General features: G+C 44.5%; 1 protein-coding gene across 1 annotated transcript in view; it reads left to right on the forward strand.

Annotated features, from left to right (window-relative positions):
- The window catches only part of DNAH14 (dynein axonemal heavy chain 14), a 1144348-nt gene that overhangs the window by 320598 nt on the left and 804029 nt on the right, over positions 1-19721 (forward strand). Inside the window, exons 22-24 of the mRNA XM_078647362.1 lie at positions 1388-1633; positions 5441-5562; positions 8217-8388. Of these exons, the coding sequence (XP_078503488.1) occupies positions 1388-1633; positions 5441-5562; positions 8217-8388 (540 nt within the window). The remainder of the gene's footprint in view (positions 1-1387; positions 1634-5440; positions 5563-8216; positions 8389-19721) is intronic.

Below are 19721 nucleotides of genomic sequence, written 5' to 3' on the forward strand. Positions count from 1 at the left end.
GTGGACAGATGTGGATGAGGGTACAGTCAATGCAGCCAATTACATGGGGAAATTGGGCGGTGTTATAGAAGTCCAGTTTTGTTTGGGTTAAGTCCTGTTGGGTTGTTGGGAAGGTTATGTAGTGGTGTATCCGGCTCAGCATGGCGTCCAGGAAACTCCGTAGGCAGCGTGACAGTGTGCTCTGGGACATCCCCCCTGCATATGCAACTATCCCCTGGAAGCTTCCGGAGGCCAGGAGGTGCAGGCAGCACAGGACCTGGACATGGGTGGGCACGGCATTGGTCCTCCTTGTTGGGTGCTGCATCAGGGGGTCAAGGTCTCTGATGAGCTTAGTTATCATTGCCCCATTTAGCCTGTATTTGGAGTAGATCTCCTCTTCAGTCTGGCCCGGGAGTGTGCGCACCTGGATCCTGCGTCGGTTCCGGGCTGCAGCCTGGAGCCTCAGCCGCCTTGCCATGATATAGAGACCTGGCATTGTGAATGTCCTCATGCTCCTACTGTGTCTCCTTAAGTGTGTTTGATTTACCCCGCACCTGTTTCTCGTTTGACTTTTTTTATTTTTCCACAATTGTACTTCATGGTTACCACCTGGTTTGACTTCTCCTTAAATGGCGACTCGCAATTTGCGATTTTGGTGTTTTTCGCAATTTGCGATTTTTGATGCATTGCATTTGCGATTTATTTGCGAATTCGCAAAATAATTTGCAGAAAATGTGGAAATTTGCAGTTACAGATTTGCAATGGGGGTTCCACCTTGATTCTGCGAATTTATGTTTGCGAATTCGCAATTTGATGGTTTTTGGGTTCATGAGTTGCGGGAGCTGAAATTGCGATCGCAGCTATTGCGATCGCAATTTCGGTTGATGAATCTATGCATATATGTCTACACACAAATCTATGATTTTTGTAGATTTTGTAATGCATTGCCTTGCAGTTTTTGTGAATTTCGAATCCTGTAGTAACTTTATATATGAAAAATATAGGGTTATAGTTACAGCTGATAAAGTTACTACTCTCCTTCTCCGAGTTTTGAAGAGGCCAAACTTAAAGAGGCATTTCCTTATGTTTTAAGGCACTTTAGGAGTCGATAAAAGGTAGCTAAAAAGTTTAGAACTGTCACTTCTGCTTTCTATCTGAAAGGTACACTGTAGCAATGTACTGGATTGTTTACTTTGATTGCATATAATATTAAAATGTTGTTAATAAAAACATTTGTTGTGGTAAAGAAGTTAGTGTTTTAAGTATGGTTTTATTGACAGATATTTCACAAAAATTATTACATTGATAACATTTATATAAGGACCTGAGAATTGGAGTCCTGCGCACTTCCATACATGTTACAACTAAAATTGTAAAGGGCACCAAGTAATTTGATATTCAATTTTAGATTTTTCAGCATAAAGATAAAATCAGTGATATCTCGACCACAGCCACCAATGAAGCCACGCTTGAAGGAATGCTGAACAAGGTTATTGGCCTCTGGAGCAAGACCGACTTCCAGTTGGCTGTCCACCATTCAGACAATTCGCCCATGATGATTATTGCATCTGCTGAAGATATAATGGTTCAGCTAGAAGAGAGTCAGGTCATCATTTCTACAATTAAGGGATCTCGCTATGCCGGACCAATTAAGGTAAAGTGAATTGAATTAGTTCTGTTTAGAAATAAAGAATCTTTTTCAATGTATTTCTGAAAATGATGATTTCAAAATATAGAATAAGAAACAATAATGTTTTATGGTTCTTGTAATAATGATTCCTCTACTAATGTTCTCCTTTTTTTAATCTGTGGGATGAAAATCGTTTTTCCTGATTAAGGGAAATCCTATAGAGCCCTAGATTTACACTTTTTTCTTTGACAGAACTATTAATATTTCCTCTAGAATTCCCTTATCTCCCCAATACCATGCCACTCCTGTTGGTTTTGACAACCTATATATCCACCCACTATAATGTTTTTACTGCTGGCTGCTTCTTTTTTGTGGCTTGGGGGGTTTGTTTGAGAGAGTGCTGAATATCATCATGCAGCCTTCACATTTGACATGATTGCTGTTCATTGCCAGAGGGCTGAAGACCGGGTTAATGCTTGCCTCCTGTGCCTAGCATCTATGTGATTTTTCACTATCTTGCCCTGCCCACTTTTTCTTCACCTATCTGAGTTAATATGCATTCACCTGCCACACCCTGCACCTAAGACCTTTCCCTGATGACCTCACTTTGCACACATTCGTTAGACCCTATTTGTGTACGTTTTGTTATTTTTAGCACATTAGCCAATGAAATACATGTTTTAATGAATTTCAAAAATAATTTATTTGTTATTTAAACAATTTATTTATGCGTTTATCTGTTATGTCTTGCTTTGTTTTTTCTTTATGTTACAGTTTGCACGTTTGTAAGTTGTTGTTGTGAGGGAATAAGCACAAGTTACTTCTTTTTTCTGAGACAGGGCTGAGCTGGCCTAAAGAAGGAAATTCTTTGAGAGCTATAGAATGATGGGCTACTACACATCTGGAAGCAACTGAGTCATCTGCAGCCCATCCAGCCCTAAATAACTGGATTGAGGGTGCAGCACACAGCTTTTCTCATAGCGACTTACTTGATTTAATACAAAGCACTTCCGTGCCATATCCTGAAATACAAGAATAGTTTAGTGTCTCTTGTGAATTGCCTACAAAACTAATGGCCTTTTCAACAAAATATTTATTTTATTTTATTTATTTATTTTATTTTATGAGTTTTATATAGCGCTGGCTATACCCGTAGGTATCAGAGTGCTTTACATTTGGTTACACAATGTTACAGGCAATGATAATAATTACAAATTTCGTTAAAATGAGTAACACAATGAAAGAGGAAGAAAAGGTGAGAGACGTAGGAAGGAGGGGGGGAAGGGGTGAGTGCGACAGGGGGAGGGAGGGAAAAATATTCAGTGCCCTAACAAAGTCAATCCCAGAAGAGGTAGATCATCAGTCCTATCTTGACAGTGAGTCAGAACTGCCACACGCAGGAGTAGTAAAGATTGTGATTAAAAAATACGTCTTTTTCATTTTGCAATATTAGGCAAATGTTGCTGTGTGCACTGTCTCTTGATATGCTTAATTGACAACATTATAGCATGTGGTACCAATTGGCTAGAAGCCTGTCTGTCTGTGGGGATAGCAAGGCGAAGGAATTAGTTCAGCTTCTTACGCAAATGGTACTACTTTTTTTAAATAAAGTTGCCCTTTTAAAATTATCTCAAAGCAAGGAAGTACTAGATCCATACATAAATTGCAATACCCTCATTTGAGTTCATAACCACCAGTGTTGGGGATAAGGGTTCACAGTCCCAAGCATTTTCATGTGATGCATAATTGCAACAGTCCACAGGTGCTAGATTGGGCTTCGGGGTGAACAGCGGGCTAGGAATCTCTTGTGCTAGGTGAGTCTTGAAATCACTTAGGCTGTGGTGGGTTTTAAGTAGGGCTATGCCCTTGGATGGGCTCTGAGATGGACTTCAATAAGCTATGTTCTGAGCATGGCTGTGCTCTTGACTAGACGTGTATGATAGCTGGGCTGGGTAGGTTGCTGAGCTGAGATCTAAGTTTGGCTAAGTCCGGTGGGGTGGATTGGGCAGTGAACTTGACTACTGGATACTGGCTCTTCTGAATGTTACTTGAGCTGGAATGGATGGATGACCTGCATGATGAGCAGTAGACAGGGTAATATACTAATGTGTCCCAGCGCTACAACCAGTCCATGCTTAATAGATTGATGTTTTTTTCTATTTGATTTCAAATCCGAAAACCCCATATGATCGCTCAATGGGCAGTGTGCCCGCCCGAACACCTGCAAGACAAAGATTTCAATCCTTAGGTGGTGAATCATTTTGTCATAATTTTAAAGTTGAAAAAACCTGTAATTTAAACTGTTCATAATAATGCCTGTTTGTTGATTGAGTAGGTCTAGAGGAGTACATATTGGAATATACAGATTGCCTTAAGTGAACCTATGGATTCTTGTGAATCTCCCAAAATGCAGAATTCTAGTTAAATCATAAGAGTAAAATATGATGATCAGAGTGCTAACTATTCAACATGTTGTTTAAAAAAGCCCTTCTATCTCTACGAACAGGCAGATGAACATTAGTAATCATGCCAAGAGTGGATCACAGGGATATCATAGTCCCAGGTTTATGGCTAAAAGCCTTGACATTGGTTGTACTAGTGGTGAGAGGCATGTTGGACACCTGCATGCCACAGAACGGTCCACGAATTGTCTTGTCTGACAAGCTATCCTAGATCAACCAGTCACTGTGAGTGGTATAGGATTTGACTGCACCGTAGGAAAGATATGTCAGTCCTTTCTACACAGCTGGACAAAATTTAACGGCATTCCACAATTTGTCCATATTCAACTGTGACATAATGCAAACAAAATAGCAATACGTTTTATAGCCCATAGCGCCTTTGGCCAAAAATGCTAAGGTAAAAATCAGAGGAAAGTCTTGGACTTGCAAGAATTTAATCAGCACCTGTTTTCTGAAATGTTTCATAATCCATATAGTCATAAAATCACACATTTCTTAAAAATTTGTTTTGTGCAATCAATCACACTTTACCACAACAACACATGATGTGGTGATTTAAGTAACCTTCTGGTGTGCTCGTGAGGCCCTCTCGGTTTTGAATTGTTTATCATCTATGTGAGTGGATCAATTTAAAAAAGGACAGATACAAGCCAATAAACTCAATATTTGTAGGCAGTCTTGAAGCTGTGGACAGCAGCAGCTAAGGCACTTCCAGAGACATATGCTGTGGTTACCACCATCCACTTACGCTACTATAGAGTCCAAAACACATCTGCTGAAGAGACTTGGTAGCCAATGCAATGTACCTGCACACCTGGCTGATATCAATAATAGCAAACACTCATGACACCATAAGCTGTTGGTAATCCCCAAAGCTCAAAGTCCCTCTAGAAATGCCTCCATTAGCTTCCTGTGGTCACCAGAGTTCAGTTTAAGGTCAGCTGCCCAGTCTATAGAGCCATGTCAGAAAACACCCTCTTAAAAGAAATGGCCAAGCTAAAGAGTATAGAGCTTTCTTTGGTGGATCTGCCTCAGCCTAGAGCTGAACATTCCTATCATTAACGTGATTAAGGAAGAACTGATTTCTTTAATCTTCCAACCTGTTCTTTGATCCAAAGAGATTATGAAAACCATTCACTCATCTATTCGTTCACTGATACACAGCTCAATTGTCAAAAGCCATGCTGTGCTATGAGTGGCAAGAAAATTTAGATTTCCGATTTAAAATGTTGCAGATTATACAGATCTAAGAAGCTAGGTATTTGATTAGAACAGTAATTCTCTCCCCTGCTGACCCTGGCCAGGAAACATGATTTCTACTTCATGACAAACAAGAAAATACTTACCCCTCTTTTTCTGTCTTTTCCAGAACACGGTGGATGAGTGGGATCGTAAGCTGAATTTATTCTCTCATACCTTGGAAGAATGGATGACTTGTCAAAGAAACTGGCTCTACCTTGAGCAAATCTTTCTGGCTCCGGACATTCAAAGGTACAGCATCTGTTTCTGTAATATATTGACCACCTGTGCTTTGGTTTAAATAAACAACATTTCTACTTTAAGAAGATATCAAGACAGTTTATCAGATTGCGTTATATTTAGGATAGTGCAAAATCGTAGAATTGTCCACTTTTGTTTTGCGAAATGTGGCTTGCCAGTATCTTGTATCACTTTTCTTTTACTGGGACTCGCACCTTGCATAATAAAACGTTTTGGAAGATAGCAGCAGGAGACACATTCTATGCAAGGCATTTTCTCTTTAAATCAATTTCCCGCTGGTATCTAGAGAAACCGTATTACATGTTGTGTGCTCTCAGGTGCAAAACGTTCCATGAAAACGCATAATGTGAAATCTGGTGGAATTTCTGAATGTCACTGAATGGAAAATTTGTGATAATCGCAAATTTCACCTGTGCAATTGAATCCAGACCCAGTTACATTAACTTTTTGGTTCAGGTACCTAATAAATATCGAAAAATACACTAGAGGCAGCATGGTCTGTATTGCCTAAATTGAAGAATAGCATGTTCTGGCCACCTTCAAGCTCCTTCCCTGAAGGCCCATTCATGTTTGCAGTGGCAGGCTATGCTAGTACACAGTCCAGAAGATCAACTTGCACCATCACAGTGCGGTGGTGAGGTGGTGTTACTTGCTACCCCATGTGGGTGTCCTGGCAGTCTGCTGTTCTCTCAGTGTGCGAGTGAAAGCCCTCCTCCAGTACAAGTGTATGGTCAGCATTTGTAGATAATGGGAGTGCAAGCAGCTGTGCAGGTCGAATCTGTAGATACTCTTCATCAGCTGTTCTTTGGAAGTATGTAAGGAACTCGCCCCCTACAAGGCAGAAGGGAATGTAGTCTGTGACCGAACTAGTGTGGGAGAACTGCCCAATGACCATTTTTGAGAATATTTTTGTTCTCTTTCCAAGCCTCTTCAGTATGCAAATGGTGGTCTTCATTTGCCGCTTCTACGGATGGTAAATTGACAGGGTGCAGGTTCCATATATTGGGGCATGCTAACGGCAAAGGGCCTCATCCATGATTTGCATGGGGCACGTCCACTTACTAATGCAAGTCAGAGAGAACCTATTTTGCAATGTGCAGGTGCTGCAACAGCTTCCATCAAATTTAATTACAGAAGGAGGCTTGTGCTTCCTTCTATAATACCATAGCATGGTCCATCCCTTGCACTGAAGACGGCACTTGGGGCCATTTGTGCAGGGGTATGTGTTCTAAGTATATTTTAATTTCAGAGGTGTCTGTAGCATTTGGTTACGGCAAACCCTCATTATCACCCACTGATCTGTTCAAGGTAGGTAGAGGGTACCTGGGGCACAGAGTTTTGATTGGCCATGTCATGAGGCAATTATGGCTGAAACTCCAGTTGTGGGATCAGATTTAATTTTTATCTGGCCTGCCTTTCCCACACCGTGGTAATCCAAAAATGGTGAAAGCAAATCTAAAGCAAGGCTTAGTGTTAAAAAAAAACGATGAGAAATGCCTTATCTGTTTTTCTTGGTTGGGAAACCTTTAAGGTACATGAGTTGGATTACTAGTTACACAGGATCTGTAGGTGATCAACTCTCTCAACCTGCATTAACAATTATGTTTCAACTGCAGTGATTTCCACACATATGCAGAAAACAGTTGTGTCCTAAGTCATGTGAAAAAGCTTTTAGAAAGCATTCACACATCCCTGGAGGTATCTTGTCTCCTGTTGAGGCGCTCCACCTGGCAGCCGAAGGATCAGATAGTTGGCATACAGTTCATGGTAATTTGTTCTAAGCTAACAGAGCCAGCTCCAAAATGGCCCTTACACCTGTCTACAGTGTCATAACTCAGGGGACTTGTAATGCAGCTTGGTCCTGTGTCAATTACAAGATAGACCTTGGCCAGAAGATTGGGTGCTTGGACATAGATGTTATGGTGTGCAACATAAAGTATCTTGAGGGACACCGATGGAAGTGAGTCTGGAAGTCCCCTGAAAAGCAATCCTGTAGCCTGCCTAATGAAGTCTTGGTAAGACCCACCTAAACAGAGTTCCCGCATGCCATTTGTGGTATGCCTAGGAACAAGGAAGCTGAAACTCCACTTGCGGACGTAAGGCAAGAATGGTTTGGAGGGGTTTAAGCTGCAATAACTATAGAAGAAGACTGTCGATTTGTAGGAGCCAAGGAAGAGGTCTGCATCTGGTTTGAATCCAGATCAGTGTTCCTGAGAAATGGGCCTTGTGGGTTCACTGAGGCACAAGCTCTCACACAAGCACACACATACATGTGCGCACCCATATTAGCAAACTCACCATCTGTGATGTAGTAGCAACATAGTGCTTTCAAAAAGGAGGGACCTTCTCCAGCACAATATATTTAGTCGGATTTCCCCACTACTTGCCCATGTTTTTTCTGGTCCTGAGGTTTTTGTTGCCACCTATTCACAGTTGTTTTGTTTTAAATCTATAAGTGGTTTAATCTTGCAAAACAAATGTCCCAATATGTTTTCAAGACTGTTCTCTTCAATAAACAACAATGTTCTTTCTGTATTTGTGCATCATATGAAATTATCATAGAACATGATTACTCCTTTCAGTCCTGCAGTGATGTTTGTGGACTTTATTATCTATATTTTGTTCTTTGTCTCTGATGTTATTAGGCAGCTTCCAGCAGAAGCCAAGCTATTCTCTCAGGTGGATTATGCATGGAAGGAGATAATGCAACGGACACAAAACCTGCCAAATGCCTTAAGAGCCACCACAGCAGCAGGGGTCTTGGAGTTGCTGCAGACTAACAATGCACATCTGGAGAAAATTCAAAAGTGTCTGGAGGTAAGTAAAATAAGTGCATCCTTGCATTTTTTTTCATGGTATCTAGGCTAGCTTTTTCTAATTACATTATTAAAGAAGGCATGTCTCAGTAGGTATTTATTCAACTGGATTATATTAAAGTTTTTGCAAAAAAAAACGTATTGCCTTCACAATTTCTCTTGGATTCTATTTCTTTACAGGATCAAAATTTGGGAAGTACCAAGTATAGTTTGTGGATAGGTGAGATGTAAATATAACGCCTCCAGTGCAGGGGCAGCAGTGAGCTTGATAAAGCACTGTGTGTCTCTTCATGATATATCACTATAATTAGCTCAGCATCCATGTTGGAGGTGTTTGCTTTGTCCCTGAGTGCACAATCTTTGTCAGATTACCCTGACAACACTGCTCATCATTTAGACACATTTTATATCACTGTATTATAAGTGGATATCTTAAAAATCTTCCATGGCTTTGGTGAACGTGGATCAATATTTGACATTGGCACAAACATGGAAGCACCTGATATCAGAGGACCATTAATTGAATCGAATATTTAGTAGACAATAACATAATAGAATACAATAAATTGCAAGAAGGTAGTACCATATAAAGTAGAGGTAATAGGATGTTCTACAGCCCACTGGGGCTTTCCTTAGATAAGTAAGGTCTCATTAAATATTGTCATACTTAACCATTTATGGCTGAGTTCCACCAGTTGTCTCCAAGGCACTTTGCATTATGTTAGTTATGATATAATGCAGGAACTTCTGAAAATGAGTTGATTCTCTGTGGCATTGCTATTTTAACTGATGAATACCTGTAGACGACACGAGAAGAGATGGAGGAATACAAAACCCCGGAAACCCACGCAGCCTTCAAAGCCGCCATCAACACATACCACACCTCCTCAAAACCACAAAGAAAATGACCCTCCAAGACAGAATCAACGCCAACGCACACAACAGCAAGGAACTCTTCACCGTCATCAAGGAGTTCGCCAGGCTCAACAGAGAGACCACAGACATCCCACCCTCCCAAGACCTCTGCAACAAACTTGGCACCTTCTTCATCCACGAAATCAGGCAGATCTACGACAGCTTCGACACCCAAGACCCTGCCTCAATACCAATCACCACTGCACGCAACCATGCCACACCGCAACAGACCCTGCTCAACTGGACTTCACTTACCACAGAAGACCTACTCAAGATCATGAAGAGCATCCACTCCAGAGCCCCACCGGACCCTTGCCCGTATCCTTCTTCCATAGAGTAGCCACCAACATTACCCCAGATAACAGACCTCTAGAACTTCAGACCCATCTCCCTCGTCCCCTTCCCAGTCAAGTCCATCTAGAAAGCCATCAACGCCCAGCTCTTGCAGTTCATTGAGGAATACCACGTCCTGAACAAATCTCAACCCGGCTTCCGAAGCAAACACAGCACCGAAACCGCTCTTCTCGCAGCCTCCGATGACATCCGCTCCCTCCTCAACCACGGCAAAACTGCAGCCCTCATCCCACTGGACCTCTCAGTCACCTTTGCTACCGTCTCCTACTGCACTCTAATCACGGGACTACATGACGCCATCATCTGCGACAAGGCCCTGTACTGTATCCACTCATTCCTCACTGGCCGAATACAGTGAGACAGAGTACCTCCATTCCTCACAGAATCTACGGAGATCAGCAGTTGAGTGCCCCAAGGCTCCTACCTGAGCCCCACCCTCTTCAACATTTGCTTGCCCCCTCTCGTGGCCATCGTCAGAAACCACAGACTCAACATCATCTCCTACGCCAATGACACCCAGCTGATCCTTTCCCTCACAAACGAACCTACAACTTTCAGAACCAACTTTCACAACGGGATGAAGGCGGTGGCCACCCGGATGAAACATAGCTGCCTCAAGTTCACCTCGAAATAGACTGAAGTACTCATCCTACTACCCCCCCACTTAGCCCGGGACGACTCTTGGTGGTCCGCCGCTCTGCCACCCCCACAGATCATGCATGAAACCTCGGCATCTTACCAGACTCCTCACTCTCAATGAACCATCAGATCAATGCTGTATCCTCATCCTGTTTCCACATGTTCCGCCCACTCCAAAAGACACTCATTCTGGATCGCCATATAATCCAGAAAGACGGTCGCCCACCAGCAGACTTATCACCAGCAGACTAGACTACGGCAATGCACTCTATAACGGCATCATCCAGGAACAGCTCAGGAAACTTCAGAAAGTCCAAAATGCCGCAGCCAGACTGGTCCTCGACATCCCCCACCACAGCCACATCACTCAACACCTCCATCAATACCACTGGCTCCCAAACAATGAGAGATACACAATCAAGATCCTCACACATACCTACAACACTCTCCATGACGCAGGACCAGCATATCTGAACCACCACCTCTCTTTCCATGCACCTGCCAGACACTTCACTCCACCCAACTTGCCCTGGCCATTGTCCCATGGATCCACAAGACCAGAACCGAAGGAAGATCCTTTTTCTACTTCGCTGTCAAGACCTGGTACACCCTGCTCCACCACCCCAGGCAATCACGCTCACTGTACCAATTCAGGAAGGATCTCAAGACCTGACTCTCTGGCTGGAACTCCACACCCAGATGGATCAGCAGATCCCCTCCCCATCAGCGCCTTGAGACTCTGACTGGTGAGTAGCTGTACTATATAAATTCCTGATTGATTAATTGATTGATTGATCAGGTTTTCTTCTTTTTAGCATCTGATACTCAAGGGATATACCTTTAATTTATATGGGACTTCCTCCTTTCCTAGTGAGCTGATGCCCATCACTGGTTGAGAACTCCTTTTGGGTACAGGAGATGCACTCTTAGGCTTCTTCAATGGGCAAGTACCTGATTGTCAAGGTTGAAAGTCTACCTGGTGCCATCAGGACGACATTTAACCGTTTTATAATTAAAAGCTCATCTGCCTTATGCACGCAAAAGCTCATCCTCTGATTTCTAATGGATTAGTGAAGGTATAGGTTTTTGCAGCCATTAATGCCTAGGATCCTGGATGCAAAAAGAACAATTGATGGACAGAATACAGAACAATGTCATACATTCACCCCAGTACAGAGGTCTGGGCCTAAATCCATCATTTTCCTGGAGGTGTTGGGTTGTGTTGATTCAGTGCTGTAGAAGTAGGATACACGTGCCCAATGTTTTCTTGGGAGGAAAATGCTTTGTAGACACTCTCCATGATGGTGGAGGAATTCACTCCGTTTGTCTCTATGAACTGACAAGTTGCCCTAGAGTCCCTTCACCTCACTGTGGATCTTAATAGTGTCCATGTTATGGTTGGAAACTCTGCTATTTTCATAAAGGTGCTTGGGCAGATGAAGGAATACAGGGTCAATGGGCAGATAAAACTTTTAATGTCCTTCCAGAGAGCAAGGCTTTGGAGGACAGTTCTGATGGTCATTACTATTAGTGCCCATTGTAGCTTCAAAACCTGCATGAGATTTCACCACCCGCATTTCTATGTAGACACGAGATCCACTCGGCTGTGCTTGGTAGCAGCCCTCTCCATTGACACAGGGAGAAAAAGCACAGATGGGTGAATTGTGAGTGGCAAGAGGCCAGGTATTGTGCTCTGAGAGTTAAGGATACCCCGAGGTAGGTGGAGAGGTGGCATGCCATGTGATGTGTATTCGTTGTAGAGAGATTGTAGCAGAGAAAGTATAGCTGCTCCAGGACACCTCTCGCCCCCTACTCTGTCTATTACTCCGGCTAAGGGGATAGGGTATGCAAAGGTAGACATAATATGCATCCATACTAATGTAATAAAGAGAGAGCCCAAACCTTTGAGGCGGATAATTTCAGGAACCACAGCACCAATCACAACACCCAATACAGCGTTGGAAAGGGCAGTTGCAGCAGAAGGACATAGGCTATGCAGACGCCCACCATATACATTTAAAAGGTAAAAGAACCGTGCCAGCAAAGTAGTCCCTTGCGGGCGTGTCTGCGTTGTGCTGTGGGCGTGTGCTGGGGGCGTGACAAACGCTGGGGGCGTGTGGTACATTCCGCCCTTCATGCCATGTCTCATATCGTGTGCTAATCCCACCCTGCTCCCTTTAAATACCCCTGCACCCCATAATCATAACCCACCCTTACTCCTTAAAATACCCCAACACCCTTAAACAGTAACGCATCTTAACCCTATAAATATACCCTGTACCCCAAAACCCAAACCTATCCCTAAACCCTAAAAATACCCCTGTTCCCAAAAACCCAAACCTAGCCCTGAACCCTATAAATACCCCTGTACCTCAAAACCCAAACCTACCCCTGACCCCTAAAAATACCCCTGTACCCCAAAAACACAAACCTAGCCCTGAACCCTAAAAACTACCACTGTACCCCAAAACCCAAACCTAGCCCTGAACCATAAAATACCCCTGTACCCCAAAACCTACCCCTGAACCCTAAAAATAACCCTGTACTCCAAAACCCAAACCTACCCCATAACCCTAAAATACCCCTGTACCCCAAAACCCAAACCTAGCCCTGAACCCTAAAAATACCCCTGTACCCCAAAACCCAAACCTAGCCCTTAAACCTTAAAATACCCCTGTACCCCAAAACCCAAACCTACCCCTGAACCCTAAAAATACCCCTGTACCCCAAAACCCAAACCTAGCCCTGAACCCTATGAATACCCCTGTACCTCAAAACCCAAACCTACCCCTGAACCCTAAAAATACCCCTGTATTCCAAAACCCAAACCTAGCCCTGCACCCTAAAAATACCCCTGTACCCCAAAACCCAAACCTACCCCATAACCCTAAAATACCACTGTACCCCAAAACCCAAACCTAGCCCTGAACCCTAAAAATACCCCTGTACCCCAAAACCCAAACCTAGCCCTGAAACCTTAATACCCCTGTACCCCAAAACCCAAACCTACCACTGAACCCTAAAAATACCCCTATACCCCAAAACCCAAACCTAGCCCTGAACCCTAAAAATACCCCTGTACCTCAAAACCCATACCTGTCCCTAAACCCTAAAACTACCCCTGTACTCCATAACCCAAAACTATATCTGAACCCTTAAAATACCCAAACACCCCAGAACATATACCTCAGTACCCCAAAACATATACCCCTATACCCATACTTACCTTATCCAAACATTTTAAAAAAAACATGCTTTTACCATTTATGCATTTACAACGAATTTCGTTGTAAATGTATGCGTGGTAAAAGCATATAAAATGTAATGCCATGCGTTATAATGGCATTGCGGAGTCATGGTACTTTCGTAATGAAAGTATGCGAAGTGATGGTATGCGGAAAGAAAGTTGCAGAATAATGGGTGTTTACCCTCCCCCGGTAAGTACATTGGTGGCACGGCGGCCCACATCTCCAGCAACATACTCATATTTTTTCGCCACCCATTTGAAAAATGCACAGGTCTCTCTCATTGATGGCCAGCACCGACATACACTTTTAGACACACCTCCCGCCACAAGTTCTAGAATTGCAAACTTTAGAGCTGGGGAGCTACGTTCGAATCTCGGCATCAGCTCAATATCCTGTGATTCCAGGCAAATCGCTTTGTCTCCCCATGCCTACCACAAATGAATGTGTTCTTCTGTAATGTAAATTGTGCTCATGCCATGTTGTCGAGTTTGCGCTATATAATATTGAAAGGAAAAATAAAGTAGGGAAACTCGAGTTCACACACTACTGAACACGCACTCTTAAGTGCATCAGCAGTGCACTGTGAATCGGAGCGTTTCACAGGCCTGTCACAGATAAGAAATGCTATCTAAACGAAATCCTACAAAACAATATACTACTGGCCGGCAGCAATTCATACCCGGACAACGTCGGGACAGGCTGCTAGTATTATTATATAGTGGAGCATGTTTACTGCATCATGCCCCTGACTTTATTGACAGTTGAATCCACATGATCCTTGTCTAAGATGTCACTTGGAACTCCTTGCTGACAACAGCACATTGGTTCATACATAGCCGTGTATTTCTTTAAATGATGTGTATGACTCATATATATGTCAATTATCAGCAAAATATTTTCAGAATCCTGTAATTCAGAGATTTCACTTCACAGTTGTCAAAATCCTCTAGCTAGAGTCTGCCTTATAAAACTAATGGTAGGCCTCACCATTCCTACTGAAAAATGCACAGCCAAATGCAGGAATCGAAAAGAGAAAAACAAAGATCGTGCTCTGATAATTATTACACTAAGACCTGGCAAATAAAGTAAATAATAAAACAAAAAAAAATTGAAAAATGTTATGACAAAATCAGAGAAAAAAAAGTTTTACTCTGTAACTTTCTCATTTAATACAAAAGAAAATGTTTGCTGTTGATAATGAACAAATATTTGATAGAGACATCTTGCCGCAGATTCCTTACCTTTAAATTTGCCAGGCATCAGACTGGATCCAGAAGATTTTTCTTCAAGCAATACCGCTGCGTGCTAATAGGTGGCATCAGTTGGCTCCACGTGACATTGTCAACGCTTCTACACTGTAGTGATGGCTGCATCACCTCCATAGGCACCACCTTGGCGCGCTGACGTGGGTTCTTTTCTTTCTGCGCCAGTCAAGCGCTGATCTGTGAAGAGAACTCCACTCTATCACTTTTAGACCAGCTTTTCCGAAGGGCTATGAGTGGAAGAAGATTGGGAGGGGGTCTCTGAACCCTTTAGAAGACCAGCTTTATCATGAAATGTACTGGTGTGAGGAGTTGGGCGAGACCAGTAGACTGGCCACCTCTCCAGATTCTGGCATGCTTTCTCCCCCTACTGTGGCTACGAAGGAGAGAGCGTCATTTGCTATGGTGGTGCGAAGGACTGAGGTTCTAGACCTCTAGCTTCCTTTGGAGGAAGTCAAGATTAATATGTTGATGGGGGTCTTGAAGCCAGATGTCTCCTCTTCGGAACCCTTGCTACCCTTTAATGAGGCCCTTACGGATGTCCTAGAGTGTACCTGGTCCAAAGCCAGCACAGGGACTCCTGTGAATAGGATAATCACCCGCCGCAACCACCCTGTTCTGTGTGACCAAAGCTTCCTCGCCCCCCCCCCACCCTACCACAGAGAAGTTGGTGGTCCAAGCCTCTATTTTCCGTGGCACGTTCCCTTCCGCTCCCCTGGACAGGCAATCCAAGAGGCTGGATAGTTGGGGTAATAAAAGAAAATCTTTCACCAGCCTTGCATTGCGGTCAGTGAACACCACATGCTTATTGGGTCGTTATTCCCATTCCCTGTGGGAAACGGTTGCTCAAATGCTGCCACAGGTCCCAGAGGAGACTCCCAAGCAGTATCAGATGGGAGAGATGCAGCAAAGTTGGCGATCCCTTGTGGTCTCGACATGACTGACTTGCTGAGCAGAGAGATGTCATTGACGGTGGCTATTCGAGGCCATGCCTGGTTGAGGAATTCTGGCTTTTCGGGGGATGTCCAGGCCTCTCTCATGGACATGACCTTTAATGGCATCCATCACTTTGGAGACAAGGGACACATAAGGATTCACTGGCTACAGGCAAGTCCTTGGCCCTCTCAGTGGTCACTTATCCCCAGTCGGTCTTTTGCCCCTTTCATGGCTACAGAAGGGGCTTTCAGCCGTGCCAGCCCTATCCCAGCCACAAGCCCACATGGGTTCAGCAACCTCTGTGCGGCCGAGAGTGTACCTCTGTTTGGAATAGCGGGTCAGGCGGCCAGAGGTTGGGTCAGTCTACCACCCTCCCCCCACCCCTGCAGCCTTAGCCTCCAAACCCTTCTGGTGTTGCCCTTCAAGATCATGGGCGACCAGTTGGTGGCAGGATCTGCTATCACCTCCCCCTCTGGCTCGATATCACATCAGACAGGTGGGTCCTACAGATAGTACAAAGGGACTACTTCCTCCCCTTTGAGTCTACTCCTCCCTCCATGCCCCCATATTGCAACCAGCTGATGGAGTATCATCTTATTTTGCTTCAAGAGGAAGTCATGACTCTCTTGGCCAAGGGAGCCATAGAGAGAGTTCTGGCACCAGAAGTAGGCTATGGTTGTTATTCTCTACACTTTCTGGTCCTAATACTGCTTCCTCAAAAAGGAATAGTTCAAGATGCTCAGAATGGCTCAGGTCCTGGCTGCCCTGGACCTAGGAGACTGGATGGTAGTGTTGGACATGCAGTATGACTTTTCCCATATTCCCGTCATGCCTGCTCATCGGTGCTACCTGCGTTTTACAGTAAGTCATGAGCATTTTCAGTTCACCGTGCTACCCTTTGGCATTACCAACGTGCCTTAGGTGCTCACCAAGGTAAAGGTGGTGGTTGCAGCTCACCTGCACCGATCAGGGGTGTCAGTATTTCCCTATCTCGATAACTGGCTATTGAAGGCGTGCTCTCCCCAGACTGTAGTCTCCCATCTCCAGGCTATGGCGGACTTTCTGCACTTGCTAGTGTTCACTATCAATGTGCCGAAATCACACCAGACTCCCTCTCAGATGCTCCCTTTCATCAGAGCTGTTCTGGACACAGTGCACTTTCAGGCATATACTCCTGAACGACGAGTCCAGGATATTCAAGCTATGATACCGATGTTTCAGCCTCTATCCTGCAAGTGACAACTGCCAGTTGGCATGTGTGCGGGCTCTGCAGTGGGACCTGACTTACCAGTTGGCGCAGCTTCAGGGAAACCTCTCCAATATGGTCCAAATCTCAGAGGGAACTGTACAGGATTTGCAGTCGTGGCTGACAAACCGCGATTGGGTCACAGCCAAACCCCTCTCCTTTCCCCAACCAGAACTCACAGTAGTGACAGACGCGTAACTCCTGTGATGGGGCGGCCACCTGGGAGAGGTGAAAATCAAAGGAGTCTGGTCTCCAGTGGAATCCAGATACCACATGAACCTGCTGGAGCTCCCAATGATTTGCATGGCATTAAAGCCTTTCTTCCTTCCATCAAGGGGAGGCTCATACAAGCGTTCACAGACAATGCCACCACCATGTGGTACTGCAACAAACAGGGTTGGGGTCGTGGACCCTCTATCAAGAGGCTCTGCATCTCTGGACTTGGCGGGAACACCTGGGCATGTCCCTGGTGGTTCAACACCTGGCAGGTTCAAGGCCAGAGCGGATAAAACTCAGCCATCGATGTCTAGCGGCTCACAAATTGTGTCATCATCTGGAGGTGGCAAAGGGTCTCCTTTAACTGTCTTGGTTAGATCGGATAGCTTCCGAAGAGAATATGCAATGTCAATCAATCAATCAATCAGGGTTCTTATAGAGTGCAGCAAATCACCCTTTAGGGTCTCAAAGCGCTGGGAGGTGGGTTCTGCAGTTCAGTCAAAGAGCCAATTCAGTTGAAGAGTCAGGTCTTGAGGTTCTTTCTGAATAGAGGTAGTGAGGGTCATTTCATGACATGTAGAGGAAGAGAGTTCCAGGTCTTTGCGGCGAGGTAGGGAAAAGATCTTCCTCTTTCCGTGATCTTCTGGATCTGTGGGATAGTGGCCAGTGCAAGGTTAGCGGAGCGGAGAGGTATTGTAGGAGTGTAGAAAGAGAGGATGTAGTTGAGGTATGCAGGTCCGATGTTGTGGAGGGCCTTGTAGGCATGTGTGAGGAGCTTGAAGGTGGTTCTTTTGTTGATTGGGAGCCAGTGGAAGGTTCTCAGGTGATCAGTGATACAGCGGGGGATGGTGGCGTTCTGGATTCTTTGCAATTTCTTTTGGAACTTCTGGGTGGTGCCAGCGCAGAGTGTGCTGCAGTAATCGAGTTTGCTGCTGACGTGCACCTGGGTGACCGTTCTTCTGGAATCAGTGAGATCCACTTAAAAAGCTTTCAAAGCAGATGGAGCGTGTGGATGCATGAGGATAAGAAGGTGTTGATTTGGCAGTTCATTGAGAGCGAGGAGTCAAGGATGATGCCAAAGTTACATGCCTGGTTGGTGGATGTGGGGGTGCGGGGCTACGAGTCCTAGTGTTGTCCCAGGCAGAGGTTCCCAGGATGAGGACTTCCATTTTGTCAGAGTTGAGTTTGAGGCAGCTGTCCTTCATCCAGGTGGTGACTGCCTTCATTCCAATGTTAGCAGTTTTACGTGCTGGTGTTTCCAATGCGGCTCTCAAGTGGAACTATGGCCTCCTGTATGCCTTTCCGCCCATACCACTCCTGCCCAGAGTTCTCAAGAAGATCAGGACCAACTGGGCCCAAGCCATCCTTGTGGCCCCAGATTTGGAATGGAGACTCTGGTATCCTGAGCTTCTCCAACTGAGCATCGATATTCCAATCAGGCTGCCCTTCAGGAAAATCTTCTGTCACAGCAGCACAGAAGGGTTCTCCATCCAAACCTATCAACTCTATGCGTTCTTGCATGGAGATTGAGCGGCAGCAGTTGACAGCATTTGACCTTCCTCCTAAAGTCTAAGATATTATGTTGGAATCCAGGCGTCCCTCTACTAAGTCAGTGTATGCCCGCTGATGGAACAAGTTAGTAATATACAGTCCAGAAAAGTCCATTGACCCTCTCTCTGCTTCCCTATCTGATATGTTACTTTTAATTGTAACCCTTGCCCAGCAGGGCTCTGCTCTAGACACTCTAAAAGGATGCCTTTCAGCCTTGTCTGCCTTTCTGTATCTGCCAGACCATTCACAGTGGAAGTCAAGTCAAGTCAAGTCACCGTAGGGTCTTATGGCACTAGCGAAGGACTCTGTGGAGACTTACAGTCAGATTAGCAAATTATGGGTGATCAAACAACCACGTTTTTAGTTTTTTGTGGAAAAGCTTATGGTCTGTGATGGAGAGGAGATGAGATGGCAGTTTGTTCCAGAATGCAGGTGCGAGAAAGGAGAAAGATCAACCGCCGCTTCTGGCAGTGCGGATTCTACGAGGTGTAAGAAGACATTTGGAACTGGACCTAAGCGTCCTACTTGGTTGATACAAGCCAAGTTTCTTAGCCAAATAACTTGGCCCAGTTCCATATATACTCCTATGAACAAGACAAAGGATTTTGAAGTGGCAGCGCTTTTTAATCTGGAGCCAATGGAGGGTCTTCAGACTGGGCACTGATGGTGCTCTAGCTGGGAGGTTTAACATTAGTCTAGCTGCTGTGTTTGCAAGAATTGCTGCCCTGAACCCTGACTGTGATGGATCAAGGAGTCCATGACTCTCCAAACGGATGGTAAGCTGTTTATTGATCAACGATTCAAGTACCTTTCGAAAATACTGGAGCAACGAGATATGCCCATAGTTACTAGGTTCCTTTGAATCGGCAGAAGTTTTTTTTAGGATGGGCGTAACCTGTGCTGCTTTCCATTCGACCGGTATCTTTGCTTGGGCTAGTGACATATTGAATAGGTCTGTAAGTTTATC

Source organism: Lissotriton helveticus, chromosome 6, assembly GCF_964261635.1.
Source record: "Lissotriton helveticus chromosome 6, aLisHel1.1, whole genome shotgun sequence".
In the NCBI taxonomy this organism is placed as follows: domain Eukaryota; kingdom Metazoa; phylum Chordata; class Amphibia; order Caudata; family Salamandridae; genus Lissotriton; species Lissotriton helveticus.